Source organism: Cibotium barometz, chromosome 14, assembly GCF_041138505.1.
Source record: "Cibotium barometz isolate CiBa-2024 chromosome 14, ASM4113850v1, whole genome shotgun sequence".
NCBI classification, from domain to species: domain Eukaryota; kingdom Viridiplantae; phylum Streptophyta; class Polypodiopsida; order Cyatheales; family Cibotiaceae; genus Cibotium; species Cibotium barometz.
Window position 1 is genome coordinate 27,347,282 of NC_141059.1, and position 20,893 is coordinate 27,368,174.

A 20,893-nucleotide genomic window follows, 5' to 3' on the forward strand; every position below is an offset into this window, starting at 1 on the left:
AGAGAGACAAAGAAGATGATGTTAATGATGATGGTATTATCGTATGTGGATGGGACCAAAACATTAAAGTACAAGACATCATGCACATATGCATGGCTAATAGTGGTAGCAAGTGCTTGTTGGTAGTGAGATAAGTGAATGTACACGTGATAGTAAGTGCTTGTTGGTAATTGATATGTTGACTGGAAGTGATATGAGGTTATATGTGCAAAGATGTACATCTCACGAGGTAGCTATGATAAGGCATGCCATCGAGTATTGCCTTAGGCAACTATGATAAGGCATGCCATCGAGTATCACCTTATCGCCTATTGAAGACCTCAATAATTTATGTTGCTGGGGCTGTTATCTGACTTGGCTAAACGAGAAACTTTGGAATCAAAGAAAAGTGAGGAAATATTGCTATGTGTGTGTGTGTGTGTGTGAGAGAGAGAGAGAGAGAGAGAGAGAGAGAGAGAGAGATTAAGCATCTACTAAAGACCCAATGGACCTATGAGACCAAAGTGATACAATAATGTCCATGGCATATCTCACCATGGAATGGAAAATAAAACAGAAAGAAAAGATAAACATAGCTATCTTACTTGGGGAGAGAGAGAGAGAGAGAGAGAGAGAGAGAGAGAGAGAGAGAGAGAGAGAGAGAGAGAGAGAGAGTTATATTTAATGTTTCCTAAAGACCCAATCAGTCTATGAGACCAAAGTGATACAATACTATCCATGGTATGTCTCATCTTGGAAAAGAAAAACAAAACAAGTACAAATAACATAGCTCTTTGAAAGTAGAGGCTGATACAACGATCATCATGGAGAAGGACATGGGGTAAAAATAACATAGCTCTCTGAAAGTAGAGGTTGATACAACGATCATCATGGAGAAGGACATGGGATAGAAACAACATAACTCTCTGAAAGTAGAGGTTGATACAATGATCATCATGGGGAGAGAGAGAGAGAGAGAGAGAGAGAGAGAGAGAGAGAGAGAGAGAGAGAGAGAGAGTTGCAATTGTCTAAAGTGCCATATAGTCTCTAAAAAAATACAAGATTCATGAAAACACATTTAGCTCAAATAAGCAACGCGTCAAATACATAAATAATTTGCCAACTAAAGTCCCCACACAAATCCAACAAGCACGAAAAGCGAGATAAAGTGAAACTTTAGGATGATTTCCAATCCATCAAGTATACACTAAGGTTTATGGTATTGTGATTAATTGATTAATGACAATTAGGGAAGCCCATAGTGAGAGCCATTGTCAATAGAGGCTTGTAGGCCCAACATTCTACTCGCTTGTAGGACGGGTGATGGGTCCTCGCCCCTTAGTGGGGCGAATAAATGTCTTGTCCGTCCATGAGCCATATCCCTTCCTTACACATTCGCGGTAGATCTGATTTGAATGTTGTAAGCTGAAACTCGTGGGCGATCCCTTCTCATCTCGCAATCATGAATTCGCAGGTTTCCGTGGCTCTCTTGTTATCCATGATCGGCGGTTTGAGCACATCTATAGGTGAGCAAATACTCTCATTCGCTTTTGATGACACACAATAGGTAAACAAGCTTTTTAAATTTTGTTATTAACTTTATCTTGTGTGTGTGTATAGGTGCCCTCCTCGTTGTCCTCCGGCCCACCCCAAAGATCAACAGGCTAGGGCTTTTGCAGGTTATTTTAGCTGGAAAGTCTTTAATTGTTGGTGGTTGCATCATACTTGTTTTCACCATTCCAATCTGTTTGATACAACATCTACCTACATCTCTATACATCCCTACACGCAAAATTTGCAGCATACATACAAATGTGCACACATACATAGATATCAAAATGACAAGGCATACACGCACGTACATCATACACATACATTCTTATGAGAATGTGAGGCTAGAATCACAAGGATCAACATTTAGAATAGATTAGCATGGACATGGAGGTGCCAGGCTGGGATTTGTTTAAAACCCTTTTTCCTACCCTATGCAGTCGTTTACTAGTTCAGGCAGGCGCTCAAGGTGCAGCCAGGGACCAGATATGTGAAAAGAGTGAAATTTCCATAACTAGGGGATTACCACCCTTTACAGGGCCTGTAGAGGAAAGAGGGGGGGGGGATCTTTAGGACTCAGCATAGTGTTGAGTCTTCAATGTTTTTTTCAGTACATGCTGTCTATGCTGTCCTTGTGCAATTAGAAGATTACTGGCTTCTGTATGACATCTGACGTTGGTATCAGAGAAAGGACTAGGCAACATGTTTTCAAGCTCAAAATTCTTATGGCTGGAAGAATAACATGCTATCTTGTTGTTTATGGTAGTGTTGCATGTTCTGGTCAAGGACAGGACCTGGAAGTCAGACTTCTCAGTATTGGGAGGAGATTTGTCAGCCCAAGTGTTAGCAGGCTCACTAACTCGCGCTGCTTCCTTGACCGATCAATAATTGTCAAAATGCAGGTGTTTTTGACTACAAAACCCATGGGAATAAGGAAATCTGAAATTTGCAAACAAGGGAAGCTTGCATGTTGGTTTCTTGGTATTTGGCTTGGACTTCTGGCATTCGCAGCCACATTCTCCTTTCCAAGCAAGTACTGACTAGAACAAGTCTCCATTGGTTGCGTAGGATGCTGCCTTGTACTGACGGCATTCGCAGCCACATTCTCCTTTCCAAGCAAGCACTCAATCTGAAAGGTAAACTGGGAAAGAAAATGTGCACCAACGCAATTAATAAAGTGAAAACTGATGCTGAGAATGGGTGAGCAAATACGAGAGACTGGTGGTAGCAAGAACACAGAATAGGGCAAGATGATGATGATGGTGGCGGAATGAGGGTAGGGTAGGGTAGGTGTGTGAACAGAAATATACTCACGTCCAAACAGGAGATGCCGGGCAATGACAATGTTGCATACACAGTGTGGGTCAGTGGCAATTCTGACTCAGCATCAATCACATACTGCCGCTACTTGTTGCGAAGAGGGTGCACTCCTAGTGTTATGTGGAATACAACAAACTCTGCCACAGAGAGTTTCTTGCTCATAGGCAACTGGATGCCTATGTTACTGTGAAACTGGGCAAGCCCTCTTGCAAAACGGTCTGAAGAGATCATTCAAATCTACAAGACTGAGCATCTATAGACATATTTTCTCAAAACAAGAATGCTCAATTGGGGTCCAAGAAAACACCAGATTCTTTTCTGTAGCATCTGTGGTCTCCCAGCCACAAAACATTGATAGAACACTGTCAGGCCCAAAAAATGGTAAAGCTTGTGCGCCATATAAAATTCAAGACTTCGTCGGATGAAGCTTCAATTTGTGGCATGACAATCTCCAAATAGGTAACGTGCTCCTCTGTGGACTTGTTGAAGGCCAAAGTATTGTCCATCTAAACTATGTAGATGTGAACAGAACTTCAGGCCATTGATAGGCGGCCAAAGTGTGTGAAAAAAGAAAATGGATTAATTAGTGAAGGAGATGCTTTTATTTTTCAAGGTGTTTGAAGGTTTTTAGCATTGGTTTGGAAGATCAAGGCAACCTTAGTACAACTTTTTATCAAACATCGCTTGCAATTTCTTCCCTGGGTTTCGCATTACATACACGTGCCTCATGCCTCTGCTCGCAGGTCTCGGAGACCTGCTCTGCTCTCGAGCGTATGGCCTATGCTCAGGACCTTCACACTCTCTCTCTTTCGACTTGTAAGTGTGCAGCCTGTTCTAAAGTTGGAAGCAGGCATACGGCCTGTTCTCGTGACCTCCATTCTCTCTCAACTTGCAGTGTGCAGCCTGTTCTAAAGTTGGAAGCGGGCATACAGCCTGTGCTCATGATCTTCATTCTCTCTTTCTTTCTCAGTGGCCCACGCTTCACCATGCTTCCCGCAGCAAATGCCAGAGTGGCATGGGGATGTGCTGCTCGCAGGTCTCGGACACCTGCTCTGCTCCCGGGCGTATGGCCTATGCTCAGGACCTTCACGCTGTCTCTCTCTCTCGACTTGCAAGTGTGCAGCCTGTTCCAAAGTTGGAAGCTGGCATACGGCCTGTTCTCATGACCTTCATTCTCTCTCAAGTTGCAAGTGTGCAGCCTGTTCTAAAGTTATTCCAAAGGAGACCAACTCCACAAATAGCATCATCTCAATATCCAATCGACCAATCCTGTGGTCAAGAATAGCCAGAACCATATGGCAAAGATCAATGTCCCAATCTTCCTCAGTCATACCTTAGTTCCAAAGGCAAAAACCATCTTTGTTAACCTTAAATGTAGACAGAGTTATCCATAGTTGCAGTTATAGTTCATAGTGCGGCCGACTGTGAACCATACCCAACTTTACCATCTCATGTGACTAGTCATATGCAGATGTATAGTCATAAGCAGATGTATTGTCAGCCTCAGTACCTTCGGGTGAATACAAAGATGTCACCAAATGACTCCTAGATAACAACTGAGCCGGTCTATAACAAGGGAGCGGAGGTGCTACTTCCCTTTTGAGCATCACGCAATGCTCCAGATCCCAGCTCTGCTGAACCTGAATGAGCCGTAGCAAGAGTCGGCTCCAACTCAAAGGCATCAAGATAAAGCTGCAATACCTAAGGTGAATCTGCTAAGTCACCCTCCTCCATCCACTTCGCATTGATCGGTGAACAGTTCTTGAACTTGACAAGATAGCGACGGGAAACTTTACCTTGTACCTTTCTTTCCTTATGTGCCAACATCTGCCCGGGAATAAGAACCTCATCAAGTTCCTCCTCTTCCGTTTGAGCCTCATCTAGGCACCCAAAACTTACTTGCACTCCACCCAAGTGGTAAGCACAAGTCCCAATGAAGCATGGTAGATCACCACTGCTAAACATAGAAAGAAGTTGCCTTCCGAACCCATGAAGCCTCTGTGAAGATACCATCAGTGACAAAGTGTCAAAAGCCATAGCCTTCAACCCATCTCTTGCACCATAACACTTCAACTGCTTCTTGTTCCTGGCTGACTACTTCTTGTCCTTGGTGTCTTTTCTCCTCAGCTTTATCTTTAGCTTTTGCTCTTGACCTCATATAGGCAAAGACATACAATCATGCACTGTCTCCTGCACTTCCTTTTCACTTTCCACATGTTGAAGCTTTTGATGTGACTCTCATGAAACAACCACAGGCTTGCCTCCTTCAGAAAGTCGACGATATCCCGACAATGGAACCATGAAACCGGCTTTCAGAAACTTGACGGGCGGTGAAACAAACACTCGCACACAAAACACTTCAACACCTTTGAGGACTTGGAAAAGGAAAACAAATAGGGGGAGCTAGAGTGCTCTTGCAAATAGTACACGGACACCGATTGTCCCCAAATCGCAGTGGCGCCCCTTGCGGTATTTCTTTAATTTAATCAAATTTGAGTACAAAGTACAACTTGTAGAATCCTCCACCAACAGGATCCCTTGTAGTTTCACCCAGGTCTTCCAAATGAGTGCTTAGCAAGCCTTACCCCATGTCTTCTTCATCAAAAACCCTTCTCAAAGCCTTAACCCTTGATCTTTGTCTTCAAAAGCCTTCAAGCTAAGTGCTCTAGGGCCTCACACACACTCAAGGCTCAAGACTCGCTAGCCGGCACCTCTCATGGCGCCTTTGCTCTCTTGCAAGTCTACCTTGGATGTGTCCCACATGTGCACTTCTGCCTCTCCCATAGTCCGCCTCCTTCCACAAGAGAGAGAGAGAGAGAGAGAGAGAGAGAGAGTAAACAATGGCCAGCTGTCTCTGTCCAACAACACGTCTTTGCTCCTCCTGTGTGTTTGCTGTGTGCTGTAGGATAGCCCGCCAGTCTTCCCACGAGAGCAAGAGAGAGAGAGAGCGAGAGTAATTCAGCCTTGCGCTTTCGTGCAGCTCACCAGTCCCCTTCCAAAGGAGAGATAGAGGGAAGCGTATTCAGCCCTGTGCGCCCTGCTCATCTTGTATCCACCTTGCTTTTCACCATGAGAGAACCTTGCGCTGCAGTTCTGCTTGTGCTCTCTGGCGACCAGCCTTCCAAGGAGAAACGCCCGCGCTGCAGTTCAGCCTGTGCTCTCTGGTGACCAGCCATCCAAGGAGTAGTGCGCCACACCACATCGACTCCACCACCCTTCCCCTTAATAAGGAGGCGCCTCAGCTCGCTTTTCTCCAAAAAGCAAAAACTAAAAGCAATAGCCAAAAAGTGCATCCTTTATTATTTTAAATCATCAAAGGTTATAAAACCTTATAAGCTTAAAAATCCCTTTGTCCCAAAGGTTATAAAACCTTTATACTATAATTCTTTTTGTCCCCTTCACACTTGGGGCTGTCCACACATGGGTTTCCTTCTCAATTCCAAACTGATGCCGTTCACACTGTCCACCATGTCCCCGTGCCCACCTGCATACTGTCCAGAGAAAAACACAGGGTAGTAACATTTTGTTCCAAGAGTAATTTGATGAAGACTTCACTGCTTTGCAGAAGTGTTTTTGTAGTGGTTGTGTCTTCTTTGTAGATTTCTCCTTCCATATCTTCTTTGTAGCTTTCTAATGATGTCTCTGTTGTCATTGTGGAGGCTTGGGTGGTTTTTCCTGACTGCAGTTTCACCACCCACAGAATGCTCTCACTTTTGGGTAGCCAAGTTGGGTCCCAACCTACAACTCTGATACCAATGTAGCAAGAGGTTGATCGTCATAATGTGCAACAAAGTCTTCTTTATACCCGTGAGTTCATGCAATTCCACTTAACTTTAGAGAGAAGAGAAGACGATCTGTGGTTTCTCACTTCCATCCGGACTCGCGAAAAAGAGAGAGAAGATAAGAGTCAACAAAGTATTGGGTCCAAATTACCCACTGAAGTCCCCCCCCCCCCCCCCCCCCCCCCCCCCGGCAAGCAGGAGTATTTGCTTATATTTCTTTGGAGAACTTTGTACAATGAGTATGAATGATGACTGAAGACTGCCCAACGCAAGGACGAAGTAGACCGAACGCAGTTTGAACGATATGCTGTCCAAGCTCCTTTGAATAGCTCTTCAATGAACACTATGCAAACCTAGAACTGAGGGATGCACATATGCTGGCTGAATGCTGAAGAATGCTTTTTGCGGAGGCCTTGGGACTGTAGCACAGTAAAGTGCTGAATGCTGAATGTATGCTTAAGAGGCCGGAGGCTCTAGGAAAACATAACTGCTTGAAGACTGCTTGTAGATCTGATTTGTGATGAGTGATTTATGCTATTGACTGAAGCACTGCTTATTTATGGATTTATGCTGCTGGTCGGTTCATCCATAAGTTGTCGGCCTGTTTTGATGGGGCAAAAAATGCCTTTTTATAGCTGAGGTTGACCTCTATATGAACCTATCTGATATGCCCTAAGATGCTTACTGATGCAATGACTAAAGCTGAGGTTGACCTCTGTATGAACCTTGACCTTTATATGAACCTATGTGATATGCCTTAAGATGCTTACTGATGCAATGACTAAAGCTGAGGTTGACCTCCGTATGAACCAATGTGATGAATTCTCCAAGTGGGTAAGAGGACTGACACATGCAAAATCTTTATGGCTGTGGAGACCGGCCTACGTAGGCTTGCTCGACCCACACTCCAAGCATGAACGCTTCTATGTATGATGTTACCTTCACAGATGATTGTTCAAGGTATACATGGGTTTACTTTCTCAAACAGAAAAAGTGTTTGAGAAGTCTCAAGAATTCAAGGCAAGGGTTGAGAATCTTGTGGGAAGAAGAATCAAGGTCTTAAGGCCAGATAGAGGAGGGATCACTTGTCTCATAATTTCAGCAAATACTCAATGGTTCAGCAGGCCTATAGTAGGGTTACTCTGGTCAGCCGCCTCGGGTTAGCAGCAGAAAGCTATTCTGGTGGGACTCCATCATGGAGTAGAAAAGAAAGAAAGAAATGATTGTAGAGAGAGGAGGGAGAGAACCAAAGGTAGAGAGAGATGATTGCACAACTCAATAGTACTTTGATTCATATGTTGTGAAGTACACCAAGTACATGCTTTTATAGGTTGCAAACCTTATCTTTTGTCTCACATAAATCACATACACATATAAGCATATGAGACTTGTCATACACTTATCTTATCCAGTTATAAGAGTGTGTTCACAACTAAGTAGGTGTTCACACACACATATACATGAATGAGTCTACATACACATACATACAAACACACAACCCTTTGGGGACAATACACACATGGACACAATTGGGTACACAAGTGAACACATAAGCACGGGGACACACGTGAAGCTCTGACATACCCAACAAAACCCTCTTTGGAGCAAAGGTTGTGAGACCCGAATGCAAAAGAAAGATACTACCTTCTAACCCCATCACTGCTGTGTCAGAGCTAACTCATCATGCACATCTCCCGTGTCATGATAACCCTCCAATCACATAATGTGACCGAGGTAGCAAGGCCAGCACTATAGTTACCCTGTTGGCTCCTAATTGGGATAATGGAAACATGAAGCCTTTTATAAAACAAGGTACTCAGAATGAACATTTATTACATATCTTTTCAAGGGACATCCTGAGCAGGGGATCCGTGACTGAAAACACATACAAACATAAATATTTAGGGAAAAAAAGATATAAATCTCCCAAGTTGGGAGATGCTCCCCGCATAGCTGTTGCACACGTGTGCACATGCCTGCTCTTCTGTCAATGTTGTCGGTGAAGTTCTTGGCAAGAATGCCCCAGAAAAGAATGTCGATGTAGCCCATGGGAACAGCCGCATATGGTGTTTAGTCCATGACTCTCAAAACTGCAAGGCTGGAGCCCTCAATTTTGATTAAAGAAGGTCAATTGGGAAAGAAACCCCAATTTGTAGGCTATAGATGCTTCAATCCTAGATATTATGGATGAACTTGATTCAAGTAATCATAGCAAGAACAACGTCCATAGGTTATCGCATACACGTGTGATATTGAAATTAGAGCTTAGGTCTGTCATGTGGTCTAGAGCTTAGGATGCTTGACCCATGCACAAGGTTCAATGGTATCTCTCGGGAGCAATGACCAAGGGGAAAGGTCATAGCTTAGGAGACTTGCATGTACTTTATTTTTTTACCCTAGATAGGGAGAGTCAAGGCAAGTCCAGGTCTAGGTAATAAGTAGCGAGATTTGCGTTCATTTTGGAAACATGCATTTTTCCTCATGGCAGACACGGAAGGATGTTTCGAGACTATTTCAAGGACTAGTTAGAGACTCAAGACATTAGTGCAGCTCAGTGCATTAGAAGTAGAAGCAAGTTTTAAATTGGAAGAGCCTACTTGGATCAAGTAAATTCTTAACTTATTGGCATTTTGAATTTAGCATTTTAAATTATATTATCATTGAAATTATGATTTTAAAATGGTGTTTGTGTTTAAGGAAAGTAATTTGTATTTTACATATTTTATTGTGTATAATGTGACGAACTATCATCTTAAAGCGATTTGGTAAAATAGTGTCATGGGAGTACATAACTCTAATTTATACTTTAATGTGCACATTTTGTAGATCAAAATGAGCCAAAGCACACTATTTCAAGTGCTAAGTGTTTCACAACCTCAGAACAAGTCTAGAGAACAGACGATGCATAATCTATTTGGCACGCCAACTTCTAGTAATGTTGAGATAGAAAACTTTGAAATTAAAAGCAGTGAAAATGATGTGAATGATGATTTGGAAATGGTTGGTATGATGCATGATAGTTTATTGTCGTCTAACAAAGTAGATGAGCAAGAACTTTCAAACAAGAATATGATATAGGATAGTTCATTGTCGTCTAACAAAGTAGATGAGCAAGAACTTTCAAACAAGAAGATGTTGTGAATGATGATTTGGAAATGTTTGGTATGATGCTTAAATTTCACCGTGGCCCAACGATCAAGACTCACATTTTGTGGATGCTGGAGTCTGAAAAGCAAGGAATAAAATGGGATGACTGTTTTTGGAAGTTTTGGGAGAACCGGCTAGCATAACAATATGAGCGAGGTCTGAGCCAGAGAAGCAGCTTTGGTAAACGTAGACAAAGGTAACAAAGGCACATCAGCAGTGAGTTCACCAGGGGTTAAAGCAAGAGGGGGTTTTCTCAAAAGGTGGAGAGCTTTAAGGACATGAAGCTGTACAATCGGTGAAAGACCAAGGTGAGAGGGATCCCAGTGACACTCAACGGATTTTTCTGGATGTCACAAGTGAAAGTTAACCAAGACATGCTGTTGTCTGATGCTGCAGTTGGTGGCAACATTGAAAGTCCAGATACATTCGATTTTGTTCTCCAAGTCCATTCCAGTGGCAGATGAGATGAGTCTAGAGGTGTTTTGACATATGAACAATTCCAGTAGAGTTAGGAGGGCAGGATCCTCAGCCGGAAGATCTTAAAAATAGGGTGTAGAACCTACAGCTTGATTCTAGGGAGGGAGATGTTTCCTGGGTCTTTTCCGTTTAGAGAGTTAGAAGTGGAGTCACATGTTATAGCAACCACATCTCAGCAAGCTTTGTGAAGTTGTGTCCTTTGCCCATACGTGAACCATTCCAGTATCCGACAGAATATTGAAGGGACAAGTGGGGAGTGGATGATCTGGGTGGAAGTGCAGCAATGGTGAATTATGTTTCTTGATGCTCCAAGTTAAGCATGAGGGGATGTCATGTGCAACAATTAATTGGGTTCCACATGGACGTTATGTGACTAATTTTGTGCAGTTTTGGGGCAGGGAGGACAACCCACAGGGTGTTCACACATGTCCTAGCCAAGTGCCATGCTTGAAGCAATTTCTGGGCATTTTTGTTGGCTGACAGTCCAGGACCAGCCCTACACCTGGCTTACCAGACAACCAACATTTTGGAGCCTATAAATAGCAAAGTAAGAGTCAGATTTCAGCATTCAGCATTGGAAAAGCTCAAGCAGTTGGCACTCCCAACATAGCACGCTTCATCCTTGCACAGCTTTGGAGCAGCAAAGTACAATTAGTAGCATTAATGTGTTGAGATATCGAGCTCGTCTAGTGAGGCGGTGGCCACTGATGACCCGCCTGGGGATTAGGCCCCACACTTACACCACTGGCATGGTTGGTGAGATCATGGGAGATATGCGGCCAGTGGGATGACAGGCTGTGTGACAGCCATTCTAGAGACTGGCATAGTTATAGCGCCAGCTCATTTAGTCGGGTTCACACTATAGAGAACCCGTGTATGTATTGGTTGAGTACCTTTCATATTGTGTGTACTCTTATTCTTGTATATGGTGTGTTGAGTGTTGAGAAGAGAAGAAGAAGATTTTCAGCCTCTCACCTTGTGTGTTCTCTATTAGGGTTTTGTGAGTGTGTGTGTGTGCTTGCAAGAGCTCAAGCTCTCTTCTCCCCTGCATCTTTTCATGGTATCAGAGCCTGGTTCGTGCTAAGAGCTGAGCTGCAAGCAAGAGAACCACAGGAAGCGGTACGAGGGTAAGAGCTTCAACTACTCTTCCCTATTGTGTTGGTGACTACATCCTTGTCGGGAGCTCTACGGGAGGCACCGGCAAACGGTCTCTGATTGAGGAGCTTTCTTCGCGGGAGCAAAGCTACAGGGCAACTATACAGTCCGGGCCGAAAACGCGTTTCGGGCGCGTCTGGACCTTCGTTTTTCAGAAAGCAGGCGATTTCGAGCACTGCGGGTAAGTCATCGATTCTGTGCAGAACTCTGTTTTAAGAACTGCAGGAAGACAGATTGACTGTGCAGACACTGTGGGTGCTGCAAAGAGGTCTACAGTTGCCATTGGGTGTATGTATGCACATTGACGTCACTGGTTGTGACATTTGAGAGTACGACAGTACCGCTGTGCAGAAAATACAGCAATTTGTGCAGAAAAACCAGAGTGCAGTTTCTGGTAAAATTGTGTGTTTGGCAAGATGTCTAATGATGGCATAACACAGATTGTGGCTGAGAAGCTGGATAAGAATAACTTCCATGCTTGGAGGTTCAGGTTGACGAATTTCCTGATGGAAAAAGGCTATTGGGACTACATAGAAGGTGAGCATGAAGAGGCACCGGAGATACCGGATATAAATCCGACTGCTGCAGATGTGAAAGAGTTTAAAGACTGGAACCAAGGAGCCAGGAAGGTTATGTATTGGCTTTCCATTAGTATACAGGACACCATGATTGGGCACATTCAGGATGCCAAGTCCCCCAAGGAGGCGTGGGACACCTTGGTAAAGCTCTATGAAACAAATACCAAGGCACGTAAGATACAGTTGAAGAATGAACTTCATACTGTGGAGAAAAAGAGCATGTCTGTGAATGACTATGCGTTGAAGATAAAGGGTATTGTGGAATCCCTTGCATCTATTGGTGTGTCAGTAGATGATGATGATAAGGTGGAAGTCTGTCTACGTGGTCTCGGGCCACAATACAAGGCGTTTAAGACATCTATTCAGACTCGGGAAAACATTCCCAACTTTACAGATTTGGTGTCTATGCTGATTATCGAAGAGAAGAACTTGGGTGAAGACCAACAGTCTTCACAAAGTAAAAACAGTTCAGAGCAACAGGCCTTCTACACGAGTTCAGGAAGAGGACGAGGTAGAGGAGGCCGTGGACGCGGTCAAGGAGGTGGCCGAACAAGTAATCAGAATTATGGCCAGCGGCAGCGGCAACAACAACAGTCCCAGAATCAACAACAACAACAACACGCAGGTGGAAGAGGTAAATTCAGAGGCAGGGGGAGTCAAAGAGGCCGTGGAAATTGGCAAAGGCAATATAATGATGCACGTGAATGCTATTATTGTGGTAAGCCTGGACATGTGCAGTCAGAATGTTATAAGAAGCAGGCTGACATGCAAAATGGGAAAGTGCAGCAAAACAACTATGCATCCTCAAGCAGAAATAATGAGGACAATGAAAGGTTGTTTGTTATGCAGCATGTTGTGAATGCCATGTCTGAAAATGTTGATGCAGCACAAAAAGATAATGTATGGTATGTGGATTCAGGCGCTTCGAACCACATGACGAGTCATGGGGAGTGGTTCAAGGAGATGAAAAACCCGGAAAGACCAGGTTTTGTGGAAACAAGGGATGACACTGCTCATCCAATTGCCCACATTGGAGATGTGCCATTGTCTATGCAGGATGGCAAAGTGAAGTACCTTGCAGATGTACTTCATGTACCGAACATAACAAAGAATCTGGTATCAGTTGGCCAGATGATTGAGCAGGGTTTGCAGGTTCGGTTTAACCCTGATGGGTGTTATGTTGAAGATTTCAAAGACAAGTGCAGGTTGGTTGCAAAAGGCAACAGAGTGGGTAGAATGTTTACGTTGAATGTAGACATGCCTGAAATAAGTGCTGCGATGTTTGCAAATGGTTCAGGAATTGTTGCAGACACAGACATATGGCATAAAAGAATTGGACATGTGAATGTGCAGAGATTGAAGTCTATGCAAACAAAAGGAATTGTGACAGGGCTGCCAAAATTTAAAGTGGAAGGTATGCAGAAAATATGTGAAGCATGCCAATTTGGGAAGCAAACAAAGCATGTGTTTCCACGTAACAGATATGTGAGCAGAAATGCACTAGATGTTGTGCATTCAGATGTATGGGGTCCTACGAAGACCGTGTCTATGGGAGGCTGCAGGTACTATGTCACTTTCATTGATGACCACACGAGGAAAGTGTGGGTATATTTCATGAAGGAGAAGAGTGAAGTGTTCACTCACTTTCAGAATTTCAGAGTTTTGGTTGAAAAGCAAACAGGGAAATATGTAAAGTGCCTAAGGTCAGATGGAGGGGGAGAATACTTCTCCAATGAGTTCTCTGAATTTTTGAGGAAGAATGGTATTCGGAGACAGTTTACATGCAGATATACTCCGCAGCAAAATGGAGTTGTTGAGCGGAAAAACAGGCACATTGCTGAGATTGCGTGAGCATTGATGGAAGAGAAGAATATGCCGCATTGCTATTGGGCTGAGGCTGTTTCTATAGCAGTATACATCATGAACAGGACTCCAACTGCAGCCATACATGATGTAACTCCATTTACTGGCAGAAAACTAGATTTGTCTCATCTGAAAGTCTTTGGATGCATTGCATATGTGCATGTGCCAGATGAGCTGAGAACTAAGCTGGATCCGAAAGCTGAAAAATGTGTGTTTATTGGATATTCCTTTGAGCAAAAGGGATACAGGTGTTATAACCCTGCTACACGTGAGTTGAGGGTAAGCAGGGATGTTGTCTTTGATGAGATGAGCAGTTGGTATGCTGCTGAAAAAGAAGCTGTTGGGGCTGATGTGAGTGGAAGTGTGGTTGCACAGAATGCAGGTCAGCAATCACAGTCTTTGAGTGGACCAGGAGAGTCCTCATCTAGTGGGTCTGTTGATAGACCATGGAGTGGCAGGCTGCGTCATAATACCAGCCCTGCAAATGTGATTAGTACATCACGTAAAGGAAAAGAGAAAGTGGTTGAGCCCCTTGGTATGCCTGACATTTCTGCAGGGCATTCTCATGTTGATGGAGAGTCTAGTGGCTCAGATATGAGCCTTGATGAGGAGCTTGGGATCCCAGCTATGAGAACACCTGGTGTAAAGAAGGCTATGGAAGCCATGAATGAAAAGCTGCGAAGATCTGGGAGAGTGAGAAATCCTGCGCAGAGATTTACCTATGATGGTTATGTGGCACATCACTATGCATATATGGCAAAGGTTGTGCAGGTTGTTGAGCCCACATGCATTGATGAGGCTGTTGGAAATGTGTGTTGGGAGAAAGCTATGGATGAGGAGATGGATGCACTATATGGAAATGAAACTTGGGATTTAGTGCAATTGCCTGAAGGCAAGAAAGCCATTGGATGCAAGTGGGTGTACAAAGTTAAACATAACAGTGATGGAAGCATAAACAGGTACAAGGCTAGATTGGTAGCCAAAGGCTATGCGCAGACATATGGGATTGATTATGAGGAAACTTTCAGCCCAGTTGCCAAGATGGCAACGGTGAGAGTTGTGATAGCAGTGGCTGCATCAAAGCAATGGTCTTTACATCATATGGATGTAAAGAATGCATTCTTGCATGGGGATTTGCAAGAAGAGGTGTATATGTTGCAGCCACCTGGATATGAGGATGTGGGTCACCCCGAGCATGTTTGGAGGTTGAAGAAAGCCTTGTATGGCTTAAAGCAAGCACCAAGAGCATGGTCTGACAAGATTTCTGAATATCTTGTCACTATTGGCTTTCATGTAGCCAATGCAGATTTCTCATTGTATGTGAGACATGGTGATAGAGGAGTTGTGCTTGTTGTCATCTATGTAGATGACTTGATCATTACGGGGGACCATGATGCAGAGATCTTTGATGTAAAGATCTTGCTAAGACAGAAGTTTGAGATGAAGGATCTGGGGGAGCTCAGATATTTCTTGGGCATTGAGGTGATTAGGTCACCACATGGTATTGGATTACTGCAGAGACAGTATGGCTTGGACATGTTGTCCAAGTATGGTATGACAGGCTGTAAGCCTATTTCTGTGCCATTGGATCAGAATGGCAAGTTGAGTGCAGATTCAGGAGAGATCTTAGAGGATCCTACTATGTACAGGAGCATAGTAGGAAGTTTGATCTACATGACGATCACCAGACCAGATTTGAGCTATGCTGTTGGGTTGGTGAGTCAGTTTATGCAGGTTCCACGGAAACCGCATTTGGATGCAGTGAGACGCATACTGAGGTATGTGAAGTCTACTTTACATTGTGGACTATTCTATGAGACTGGGACAGAGATATGTGTACATGGGTACACAGATGCTGATTGGGCTGGTAGTATCTCAGATAGAAGATCTATCAGTGGATTCATGTTTTCTTTGGGGAGTGCTGCTGTGACTTGGAGCAGCAAGAAGCAACCTACGGTTGCTCTATCGAGTACAGAGGCCGAGTACAGAGGAGCTGCTATGGCAGCATGTGAGGTAGCTTGGTTGAGGAAGCTACTTGCAGATTTGGGTCTATCAGTGGATAGACAAGTTGTCATTTTCTGTGACAACATTAGCAGTATACAGTTGGCCAGGAACCCAGTCTTTCATGCTTGTACAAAGCACATAGAGGTCCACTACCACTTCGTCAGAGAGAAGGTCTTGGCAGGAGATCTTGACCTTGTTTATGTCAGCACAGAGGATCAGGTAGCTGACATTTTCACCAAAGCATTGGGTACAGAGAAGCTCCGTAGATTCAGGGCTTCGCTTGGTGTACATGAGATGGAGTTGAGCTCTAGGGGGAGTGTTGAGATATCGAGCTCGTCTAGTGAGGCGGTGGCCACTGATGACCCGCCTGGGGGATAGGCCCCACACTTACACCACTGGCATGGTTGGTGAGATCATGGGAGATATGCGGCCAGTGGGATGACAGGCTGTGTGACAGCCATTCTAGAGACTGGCATAGTTATAGCGCCAGCTCATTTAGTCGGGTTCACACTATAGAGAACCCGTGTATGTATTGGTTGAGTACCTTTCATATTGTGTGTACTCTTATTCTTGTATATGGTGTGTTGAGTGTTGAGAAGAGAAGAAGAAGATTTTCAGCCTCTCACCTTGTGTGTTCTCTATTAGGGTTTTGTGAGTGTGTGTGTGTGCTTGCAAGAGCTCAAGCTCTCTTCCCCCCTGCATCTTTTCATAATGCACATCATTCAGGAGTCTAGATGTCCAGATAAGAGCAATCATTGTAAATATTCATTCATGCAGTACAATAGAATAGGTGAATTCCCCTTTCACTTTGTGCGCTTTGTTAACTAGTGTCAATTGCAGCACATTATCAACATGCTTCGGTATTAGCATGTTACACTCGAGATCAAGTTTGTCAAACACTTTTGGCAGGAGCTAGCTGGTCTATTAGATCATTTAGGCAGGGGAAGAAAAGTGGTTCATACTGGTCACCCTTGGTATGAAAACTGCATATTGTTTAAGGGGAATTGAGATGAATGTACCTTGATCATATCTTTGGCTCTTATTTCCTGAATGTGCTATTTAAGCTCTACAAGCTTGGATCATCTTTTTTGTTAGAACTTCGGGTGATGTGTGCACTTGGAACTAGCTTGATTATGAGTGATTGCAGTGATCTCTGTGGTTGTGAGAATGGTCTCACTGTTTTGTCAATGGTAAATGTGCATTCTAAGGTTCTTGTGTCACTTCCATTTGAAAACATGCATCATCTTGATACTTTGTGGTGATTCTTGATCTCTGGTTCCACCCCCCCCACCTGCTCCTGGAGAAAGTTAAGCAGGCTAGTTTCGAGGTTCCCACTTCAAAAGTGGACGTGGCTGAAACCTGTGGAGCTGAATGTGCATGGAATGTACTTGGTGTCGTGGAATTTGCAAGAGAGCAGCAGCTAACCTTTGGTTGCCAAGTTCTGATTGATCTGGGGTTGCAGCTTCAAAGGGAGGTTAGACATTTTGTGTTAAAAAGAATATTGAAATGTGTAAACATCTTGTCTGCTGCCATGATGAGAAACCACAGAGAGATTTTTTTAGCAACTCTATCCGTCAATTTGAAGAAAACCTCTTTTTTCATTGATTAGCAGCTCTCTCAGTGAGCTATGGGCTGTTTGGTAGAAGCAATTAGCAACCAGGGTGTCCAGAAAGCAAGGATCTCAGGAGATTGATGCCAAATGTATAAAGCTATCTGCACTTGAATATTTGAGAAAAAAAAGATTAACTAGGTAAGAATAGGCCAGGCTGCTGCTCTTTATTTGACAAGGCGTGAACCTGCACTTGTATGTATTGCTGAGTTTTTTCAGAGGCTACCTGCCTCCATCTTGCTCCACTGCAGCCTGATAGCAACCAGGGTGTCCAGAAAGCAAGGATCTCAGGAGATTGATGCCAAATGTATAAAGCTATCTGCACTTGAATATTTGAGAAAAAAAAGATTAACTAGGTAAGAATAGGCCAGGCTGCTGCTCTTTATTTGACAAGGCGTGAACCTGCACTTGTATGTATTGCTGAGTTTTTTCAGAGGCTACCTGCCTCCATCTTGCTCCACTGCAGCCTGATTGAGTGTCTGAATGCCTGATTGAGTGTCTGAATGCCTGGTAAATGTTGGATTTGCATTGTATAGATACTAAAAGGTGATGTCTCACACCAAAGTGCGGGATGTTGCATATGTGATGACACTGGCTAAAACATCAAGCTATAATCCTATCCATACGAATCATAATTGCATGCTAAGAATACAAACGTGTCAAAAAATAATTGAGCAATTTTGGAGCATTAGTATAACCAGCATAGATGGTGAGTGTGAATCCATATGGAAGCTAAGCTCCTCATACAATTTGAACCTCCTGACTGTGTATGAGAGAGTATCTTATGGTTGCATATATGGTTGTAATGATGATTGCATTACATGGCAATCAATCCATCCTTATTCTTGCCTTATGTAGGGTTTTGCAGGTGGGCTCATGCTATGCATTTCTTTTATGGACCTTGCTCATAATGCAATAAATGCAATTGGGTTCTTCAAAGCTAATCTTTGGGTGAGCCTATTTACTCGTGTGGGTTTATGGTGCCAAATATTTTCTCTACTAAATACTTAGAATTTTGACACGACATTCGTGCAGTTTTTTGGTGGGGTCGTCGCCTTTGCTGTAATTGCCACCTTCATTCCAGAACCAACTGTTGGACCTACTATAACTTCAAAAAAGGCCCAGGTGACTAGCAAAGAGGTGTCTCTAATGTGTGAGAGAGCATTCTCTCATGCTACTGTATCTATTTTGTTTGTTTTCAGGAAAAGAAGGATGATGACTTCTCCCCTGGCAAGGATCTCATGAAAAAGAGACGGAAGCAAGTCCTCTTTAGTGGCATCATCACAGCTGTTGGTACAACTCTCTGTAGTCATGATGTGACTTACAGCTTCCCTATTAACCACATGTTTACAGATCTCATGTTTTGGTAATCTTGTAATAGCTATGCTATGTGCTGGCAGATTAGGTAGGAACATGTGTGAGACATAAATGACCGCGTGTCCAGCTGGTCATAGTGTGTGGACATTAGCTAGGGTTAGAAGAGCGTGGACACAAATTATTGTGTGTTGTGTGGATTATGGATTAGTGCATTATGCTTTGTGTGTGAGTGGACATGGCTTCCCTCTATGGTTAGGGTTTGCAATATACATTAGGGTTTGCTCCTGTGTGTATGTCTCCTTCCCCTCTACCGTTCTTTCAACATGGTATTAGAGCCATGCCTAGAATCAATTAGGTTTATGAGCCCATTAGTTAATTAATTAGGATTAGTAGATAATTAGCAAAAAATTAAATTTTTAGTGAGTTTTTCACCTTCTCCTTCACCCCCAGCCAGTGGAGGACTCCATTCTCCTTGCACAGTCAAAATTAGCCCTAGTGCTTCTAACACAAGCTAGCTAACCTACTTGGCTTCAAGCCCATCTACTCCACGCATCAAACCGCCGACGGCAGCAGCCGATTTTCGCAGATTGAAGGGCGCCGTTTTTCTGAAGGAGAATTGAGATTCCTACTTGCTCAGTTCAAATGTTTCTAATTCCTCTTAGCCCAAGGGGTAATCAAGCATGCTCTACAAGATGGTGAAGACAGAATTCAGTTTCATCAAGTCTACAGTGAGATCCAAGCTCTTCATCAAATCTGCAGGTGACTTTGGTAAAACAGAGATTAAGCTTTCAATATTTGGTCAAATCTTGTGTTTCGTGGCTTAATCCTCTACTAGACTCATTGCTATTGATGCCTTTGAAAGCATTTGAGCTCATTTGAAGTGGAAGGCACCAGATCTGGACTCCCCGCATACTCTGTTTTTTGCACACAAAACAGAGCATTAATTTGCTAATCAGTGATTAATCAGTGCTAATCACTATATTTTGGTGCAATTGAGGGTTCAAATTAACCATTAGGTATCTGATACAGATCCCTATAACTTCAGATTGCAAATCGGAGTTGGTTTGATACTCCAACCATCCCGTACAAATTGGTTACCCTCAATTTAATGTAATTTCTGGGAAAATTGTGCTGATAAAATTGTGAAAATCATCATTTTGCATTTAACCCTTGGTTAATGCCTGTAAATCTCACTCAAATACAAGATTATTCACAGCCAGAGTTGCATTTGGAATGTGCATGAGAATGAATGCTATACGCATTATGTATTGGGCACATTGCATCAGTGTAAAAATGGGAACAGACACTGCCCTTGTCCAGAATAAGGCAAGTGGTAAGACCTCCCGCATAAATTTGGATTTGCATTGCATAATGATACAAGATAAACATCAAAAACCCAAAGGAACTGTCAGCAAAACATTGAAACATGTTGCTTACATGGAGCAAAATGACCTGACGGACGAGCTCATGGCCCCAGCCATGAAAGAAGAAGAATATCTCTTTCCAAGAAGAGGATCCACACTGAGAAGAAGATCTGAAGGAAGACATGGACACGAGAAGAGAAGCTGCCACAAGAAGAGAAGCTGCCCCGAGAAGACTGAAAGAAGAGACGGACACGTGGAGAGATGCTGCCACGACAAGAAGACTGAAGAAAAGAGAAGATGTGAGGCTCCAAAGAGTGAGGAGCCATGTGAAAATCTCTGAGAGAGAGAGAGAGAGAGAGACCCCACAACCCAATGTAACCTGCCCCAATAAAGTAAAACCACCTCTGAGCCACCGATGATGTAGGCCACGTGGTAGATGTATGTGTGAGCACTTTAGTCAAGGTCGCGGGCAACTATAGTAAGCCTTGGACACATAGAGAGAGAGAGTGTCAAGGACTATGAGTTTAGGGACCTGAGGCACTGGTCGCAGGCTATCAAGTAAGAGAGAGAAACTTGATACAGGGTCCAGGTGTGCTGAGATAACTTGAGGGGAGGAGTAGACACTGGTCGCGGACTACCAAGTAAGGGGAGGTAAACTTGGTATAGGGTCTAGGTGTACTAGGAGTATTCACTTGAGGGGAGGTGTTGAAAATACAAGTGAATAAGGTGTGTGTGGGAACAAGCTCT

At 43.5% G+C, this 20,893-nt stretch overlaps 1 protein-coding gene across 4 annotated transcripts in view; it reads left to right on the forward strand.

Moving 5' to 3' along the window:
• The first annotated feature begins 1,248 nt into the window (after positions 1-1,248).
• LOC147631876 (ZIP metal ion transporter family) overlaps positions 1,249-20,893 on the forward strand; it is an 84,048-nt gene continuing 64,403 nt past the window's right edge. Inside the window, exons 1-6 of one of the 4 annotated variants that reach the window (XM_086808432.1) lie at positions 1,249-1,340; positions 1,454-1,505; positions 1,600-1,658; positions 18,324-18,416; positions 18,501-18,590; positions 18,668-18,758. In XM_086808432.1, the coding sequence (XP_086664558.1) occupies positions 1,478-1,505; positions 1,600-1,658; positions 18,324-18,416; positions 18,501-18,590; positions 18,668-18,758 (361 nt within the window). In that variant the 5' untranslated portion in view covers positions 1,249-1,340; positions 1,454-1,477. Of the gene's footprint in view, positions 1,506-1,599; positions 1,659-18,323; positions 18,417-18,500; positions 18,591-18,667; positions 18,759-20,893 lie in introns of all 4 variants that reach the window. The other 3 variants (XM_086808431.1, XM_086808433.1, XM_086808430.1) reach the window with 3 other exon arrangements.